General features: G+C 50.7%; 1 protein-coding gene across 1 annotated transcript in view; it reads left to right on the top strand.

Moving 5' to 3' along the window:
- Positions 1 to 6,346, top strand: part of LOC117052046 (neuronal PAS domain-containing protein 3-like) — a 73,190-nt gene extending 66,844 nt beyond the window's left edge. Inside the window, exons 7-9 of the mRNA XM_033158773.1 lie at positions 806 to 903; positions 1,603 to 1,796; positions 3,307 to 6,346. Of these exons, the coding sequence (XP_033014664.1) occupies positions 806 to 903; positions 1,603 to 1,796; positions 3,307 to 4,560 (1,546 nt within the window). The 3' untranslated portion in view covers positions 4,561 to 6,346. The remainder of the gene's footprint in view (positions 1 to 805; positions 904 to 1,602; positions 1,797 to 3,306) is intronic.
- The last annotated feature ends 846 nt before the right edge of the window (positions 6,347 to 7,192 follow it).

The raw sequence follows: 7,192 nt of genomic DNA, 5'->3' as shown, positions 1-7,192 counted from the left end.
TGGATGTTGTCGCTCTTATTCAAGTTGGCTTTCTTCAGTCCCCTTCTGGTTTGCAAGGGGGTGGGAGTTGCATCGCTTATTTTAATCCCTTGCCTCTCAGCGTTGCCACACGGCTGCTAAGCAGAGAGACTGGCTTTCTCTCCTCTCTCTTGGCTTCCTTGCTGCCACCAAGTGGCCGCTCTTACGAGATCCAACGATGATCCTTCATGGTGCCAAAGTCCCCAGCAACATTTCAAAGGCCTCCTCTTGAGGGAGGGATAGTGCAGAGCAGTGCCCCAGAGGTGGAAATAGTAGGGAATGTTTATGTGAAAATTATGCGGAACTTCCTTTGCATCCTGGCACAAATTCTGCCACCTTCTCCATCCCGGCCACCACTGAAGTTCTTTACTGCTTTCTGGTGATCCTCCAAGCTCAGGCTTCCTCAACCTCGGCCCTCCAGATGTTTTGAGACTACAATTACCATCATCCCTGACCACTGGTCCTGCCAGCTAGGGATCATGGGAGTTGTAGGCCAAAAACATCTGGAGGGCTGAGGTTGAGGAAGCCTGTCCAAGCTGTTGCGGGTGAAATGGAAGAATGGACCCTCCTTCGAGGCATCTCCTGGGCCCGGCCTTTGGCTTAACCCTGGCAGAACATCTGAAATCCCAGCATCACCTCTGAACCTCACAAAGTGCCTTCCAGGGGAACGAGCTTCTCTTGGCAAGACAAGGATATATCTTGAAGCTTTGGAACAATCCTCATATGTGCATTTATTTAATCTTCTCCTTTCCTTTTTCCCCCTTGTTTTACTTTTAACCCTTTCCAGCAAGCCGGAGTGCAAGAGCACCGTGCTGGACATCTTCCAGCTGCCTGGGATCCCTGCGAGGCAGACAGAGGCCGTTGAGGTGGGGCCGGAATTCAAAGGTGAATAAAATGAAGCCTTGGATGGGGGGGGGGAATTAGCTTGCCAAGCAGACAAACTCCATGCATTGCTAGCAGAAGAGATTTTGGCAAACAGGTGTGGGCTGTCTCTTTCAACAGAGCTCTTAGGTTCTTGCCTGCTAATAAAACATAGCAAACCTACTATTTTCCCTTTAAAAATCGAAGGGCCCCTTTTGCTATTTAGTAAAAGGTAAAGAGACCCCTGACCACCAGGTCCAGTCGTGTCCGACTCTGGGGTTGCGGCGCTCATCTCGCTCTATAGGCCAAGGGAGCCGGCGTTTGTCCGCAGACAGCTTCCGGGTCATGTGGCCAGCATGACAAAGCTGCTTCTGGCGAACCAGAGCAGCGCACGGAAATGCCGTTTACCTTCCCGCTGGAGCGGTCCCTATTTATCTACTTGCACTTTGACGTGCTTTCGAACTGCTAGGTGGGCAGGAGCTGGGACCGAGCAACGGGAGCTCACCCTGTGGCAGGGATTCGAACCGCCGACCTTCTGATCAGCAAGCCCTAGACTCTGTGGTTTAACCCACAGTGCCACCTGGGTCCCTATTTACTATTGCTATTTACTAGTGTGCTATTTACCAGAGTTCCGGTGTAGGCGCTTTTCAGCCCCTTTGTGAACTGCTGCAGGCAGGTTGCTGGCAGGCAAGAGGTGTTTTGTTTCTCTGGCCCCAATTCAAGGTGCCGTTTTAAGCTTTCAGGGGCTTGGGACCCCGGAGGAACTGAAGGATTGCCTCCTCCTGCGTGTTTCTGCCCTGCATGCTCCAGTCATCTTCTCACACCAGGGATCCCTCATCCCCATGAAGCACAGCGGGCAGTACCAGGGGAAGGACTTTTTGCGTTATGGCCCTGACCTTGTGGCACATGCCCTGCCAGTTGGGGTGCCTCAGGCCCTGTTTCTTGGCCATGGTGCTAAGCCATCAGAAGTGTGCACGCTGCACAATCACTCTCCCTCTGTGCTCCTCGCGTGGCCTAAGGAGCAGTAACAAATCGCTAGTCTTGGCTTACTGGTGCCTTTCCCAACCTGGCTCCTTTTAGAGGTTTTGGACTGCAACGCCCATCATCCCTAATGCTGGCTGGGGCTGATGGAAGTTTGTTAGTTCGTTTATTAAATTTGCATGCCACCTTTCATCCGAAGATCCCGGGGCGGTTCACAAATTAAGAAAAAATAATGATGACATTAAACAAGTTGCAACCCCAACCAGGATTCGTGTTGGGGACGGCTGCCCTACTGCAGTAACTTGAACTAGTCCTCATGGTTTGTTTCTCCCAAACAAACCATGGCCTGAAGTCACGATTTGTTGTTGAAGCTGCAGTTCAAGGCAGGAGTCGGGAACCTCAGGCTGGTCCTTGGGGTCTCATTGCAGGTCACAATCTTACTGCCCTGCTATGTGCCCTTTTCAGTGCAAAGGCCGGAATGTGGACTGGACCAGTTTCTCAGTTGCCTTGCGCGTTGGTGTTAAGTGTGTAGCAACCCCTTCCTCTCTTGCAGCTGGGATATAGGCTGCTGGGCAAAAGGTTTTGCTCTGCATGGATTCTGCTTCTCGTCACTTTTGCCTCTGGCCCTGCCCACTGCTGGCATGTGGCCCCTGGAAAGTGGCCCTTGAGGGTATTATTATTATTATTATTATTATTATTATTATTATTATTATTACTATACCACACTTAATCTGTAGGTCTCAAGGCGGTTCACAGCTTAAAAACAAAAGGCATAATAAAAACAAGAACAAAATAAACCAATAACCCCCCACAAACATATTTAAAAGGGTTTAGGATCTCAGACAGCCCAAGGCATGGCTCAGTGCAACCTTCAAGCTGAAAAAGATTCTCTACCCTGCTGCTTGGTGGCTCAGCATGTCACCCAGATGTGGGCACTGCACTGTTACAAGTGGCCAGTGAAAACGTGGCTGTTTAGAAAGACTCTCTGCTGATTCACCTTTAACGTCCCAGTTTCAGGGGATGTTTTGCATTTTGTTATGGGGGCTTGGCCTTAAGATTCTTGATGGGGATTGCTGCATTTATTATTATTATTATTATTATTATTATTATTATTATTATTATTAGCCACCTTTAGTTCCTAAAGGGTTAAATGAAATTACGGGGAGGGTGTGCAACCTTATTGATTAGGTTTCCCCCCTCTCCGAGGCGGAAATTCTGCCATGCTGGCTTTTGAGTTCCTGCTGTGCCCAAATCCACTTCAAGGCTTTCCAGCCTCGCTTTGCCCTATGCTGGTGATTATTAGCTGCGCTGCTGGCAGGAAGCTGCTCTGAAGCAAAGTCTAAACTCTCCCCCAGGTCTTCTGTGGATAAAAATATTGCTCGGCAAAATAAATCTGTCCAACTCCCGGCCGTGGGAAGATGCTTAGCTCCCTGCTGCCATGCTCAGTTGGTTTTTTCCCCCCCGTCTCCCCACCTGATTTCCCTTTCAGAGAGCAGCCTTGCCAAAGAGAGCAGCCAAGGGAGGAAGCTTTACTCCCCCAGCAAACGCAGCTCCCTAGCTGAGGCGTTCCCCCGGAGTGTGGCAGAGGCTGGTGCCCGGTGCCGCCTGGCAGAGACCGATTCCAGTGGCCCCGAAACGAGCTACCGGGAGGAGGAGCTGTCAGACGCAGGCGCCGGGAGCGACACCGAGGGACCGCCCAGCAAGCGCATCAAGCTGGAGTTCCAGCCAGAGAGCCCCCCGCGGGAGGCAAAGGAGGCCAGCTCCGAGGAGTCAGACAGTGGCAGCGAATCTGAGCTGGGCCTCCTCTCGCAGCAGAGGGCGCCCCTGGCAAGGAAAGCCAATGGCTGCAAGGCCGGGGAGCGGAGGAGCGCAGGGCCCGGCCGCCCCTGCACATCGGAGTTTGCCTCTGTCATACAGACTCAGAATAGCTCCGTTCTGAAAGCCAGCCCAGCACTTAGCATTAAATCTGAGCAGCCCCCAGGTGCCAAGGGAGCCCCCTGGACCTGTCCTGCCGCCCAAAAGGGCAGCCCTTACACTGTGAACAAAGCACTTAGCTTAGAGAAGTCCTCTCTGCGGCCAGCCTCTTCTCACCTGTACGTCTCCATCCCGGACTCTGTGCTCACCCCGCCCGAGATGGAGAGCGGCGCCCCGAAAGGGCCGTTCGGCACCTCCCCCCGGACCATCCCGGCAGCCTCCTCTTCGGCGGACACTCTCTCGCCCCCGCTCTCGGGCTCCCCGTGTGAGGAGAGGGCCACCTCCACGCCGTTCACACCGCTCCTCTACCCTGCCGACATAGAGGTGCTGCAACGGTTCCACGCGGGCAACGTGGTTGTGCCACTGGTGCACCAGCTCAGCAGCCCGCACGCCAGCACGTCCGGCTCGCAGGGCCTTTACGCCACCAGCACGATCCGGTACGCCCCTGCCGACATGACGCTCGGCATGCAGAGCAACATGCTGCCGCCCTCGCACCCCATCAACCTCATGGACATCGGCAGCGCCGAGGCCAAGACGTCCCGGGAACTTATGTATCACCACCTGCAGCGGCTGAACATGGTCGCGCCGTTCGGGAACTCGGCAGGCTTGGCCCAGATTTCAGGGGGAGCCTTTGCTGCGACGGACTCCTTGTTTTCCACGCTGCCCTTCTCGATGGCTGGCAGCGGGGTCCATGGTGCCTCGGCTTTGGAACGCAAGGAGGACTGAGTCCATGGCCAAACTCTGTGCTGGGCAGAGCCATCAATAAAAGGTCCTGTGTGCCCCTTTTAGAGGAAAGCTCAGTGCCAACTTCCCTGCCACCGGGGGAAGAAATCTTTGTTCTCTAACAAATCCCTGTGTGTCTCATCTTTTCATGGCACCCCTTTCTAAACCTCTGGCAGATTAGTAGCGTGACCATCTCCTCAGCAGTCTTGTGTTCCACTCTTGCTCCTTGCCTGGCCACCCAGATGCTGCCGTTTGAAACTGCTGTTCTTGTTGCGGAACGAATTCAGGCGTTAGCCCAGTGCAAATGCCGAGTTCAGGAGTTTAACCCAAGGCAAAGTCGGTGCAACTTTCCTGGGAAAGATGAAAGAGGTATCCTACATTCGTTCTTGTCCGTCTTCCTGCTGCTACAAGTTGACTTCCTTCCTCCGCCATATTTGCTGGGGACTTTGGGGTGGGGTTTTTTATTTGTATGTATGGGGGTTGTGTTTAGGCCCTGCAGGTTTATCTGTTGAGAGGACCACCTGCCTGCTAGCCAAGGCTAGTGTAACTCAAAAGAAACCTGCACATGAGGAGCAGGGTGTCATGTGATTACATCAGTGTTATCACTTTTGCTTTTGTTCTGTCCACACTGCACTATCCCTTACAGCACAGCAATTGCTCGAAAGTCCGGCTCCGAATTATAAACAAGAAATCCAGGTGTGGCAAGTATATCTGAGTGAATCAACCCTTTGGGCACTCCCCTTATCTCGTATAGCCTCACCTTCGTCATGCTTCTCCCTTCTGCAAATAATGGATTAATAGCTTATATGTTTTCTCCTGTGTGCTCAGATCAGACGGGAAAGATTACTGAAGCTGTCTTAACTGCCCTGTTGCCAAGGGTTCTGCCACCAGTCTTAAGTGAAATGTGGGTGCCAACAGGTGATGGCTAATTTCCCAGTGGTTAAAACTTCTGAAAGTGAAGGAAGATGCAGTGTGGATGAACTAATAATTGAGCATGGACAGTTCTAAACAGTTAACAGGGTGCTGATTCTGTTCTTCTAATTACCAGGTGTTAAGACTTCTCATCCGCCCATTTGTCTACCAGTGGCTGTTGTAGCAAAATGGAAATTGTGTGTGCAGAGGCAGTCTACCAGAGTGACAGATTGGGGGTGGGGTAGATTGGGAGAACCATCACCACCACGCCGTTCCTAGAAGGTTCTGCCTGGCCACTGTTGGGAGGTGGGGGTGGGGGAAATGGTTGACAAGGTGCACCTCTTTGTGGTCCAATCCTGCAAGGTCCCTTGTTCCTCTCATCACTGTGCAAACAAGCTGTTGCTTTGATCCTGTACTCATTAGGAAAAAAGCTTCCACCATTGAGACCCCTTGGGACATGAAAAGAACCTTTTCCATCCAGAGCCCGAAATGCAGGCCAGAAAAGGGATGGAAACAGGTACCGTAGGTCATCATCGTATGTGATGACAGCACTTAAGGTGGTAAAAAATGTTACGCCATAACTTTTAGCACTTATTCAGAATAAAGACTACTTGTACAGTTCGGTGGGAAAGGGTGGGTGGGGGGAAACCCACAGCGAGACAGTAGCACTTGGATGATGTGGTATTTTTCTGTGTAACTCATCGCTAAAGATCTGTGTGTGCGTGCGTTTTTTTCTTTTAACAATCTACGGTTCTCGTTGGATAGATGAATGTAGTTTCCACTGTTCACTTGTTCTTGACATTTTGCTGCTTCTTTTGGCGATCTGGGGTTTCAGAGAAAATGAAAATAAATGGGACTCTGTTCCTGCCTAAAAAGATTTCAGTAGGTGTGACAATTTTTCCTGGCAGGCTTAAGAGCAGTAAGATCTTGTCATAATAATGCATGTGTGTATCCTCATTTTGAGTTAATTAACAAAAGGATCCCACACACACCCCAAAGAGAAATACAAACTTATCTGAAAGTACTTGAAATAACAATGTGATGATTTTTTAGGGCACACACCAGCCTGAACATGCATGATTCCTCTGCAGTCTGGTCTCCCCTTAAATGTTTGTTAGTTATTTGGATCAAAAATTCGAAAGTGTGTTTTCTCAAATTTGCTAGTGATAGGATAGCTCAGTTGGTAGAGCACGAGACTCTTAATCTCAGGGTCGTAGGTTCGAGCCCCACCCTGGGGAAAAAGATTCCTGCATTGCAGGGGGGTTGGACTAGATGACTCTCGTGATCCCTTCCAATTTTACAGTTCTGTGATTCTGCTATAAAAGCAGAAGTGGTTGCCAAGTGCCATCAAGGACAGGTGTGAAATTCAAAGCAGCCTTGGCAAATTGTGAGCAGTTACCTGAAACGAAAGGAAATTCGTCACTGCTAAAGCACAAAGAAGGGTCTCAATACCGTCGAGAAAAGTGACTGCCTTCCTCATTGCCAGCTCAAACATTCAAATAGGACAAGAGCTACTGTGCACAGGGTCACGTTAAGTGTATAAGGTGAAACATGACAGAGCTGGATAGGTAGACTTTTTCCTCCCACATAATACTAGGAGTTGGGGCCATCCAGTGAATCTGAATGTTGGAAGATTCAAGAAAGGACTTCTTCACACAGCACATAAACTATGGAAGCAGTTTCCCCCAGAGGTAGTGACGGCCACCTGCTTGGATGGCTTTAA

Source organism: Lacerta agilis, chromosome 8 (genome assembly GCF_009819535.1).
Source record: "Lacerta agilis isolate rLacAgi1 chromosome 8, rLacAgi1.pri, whole genome shotgun sequence".
Classification (NCBI taxonomy): Eukaryota; Metazoa; Chordata; class Lepidosauria; order Squamata; family Lacertidae; genus Lacerta; species Lacerta agilis.
This window is presented reverse-complemented; position numbering and strand designations above follow the sequence as displayed.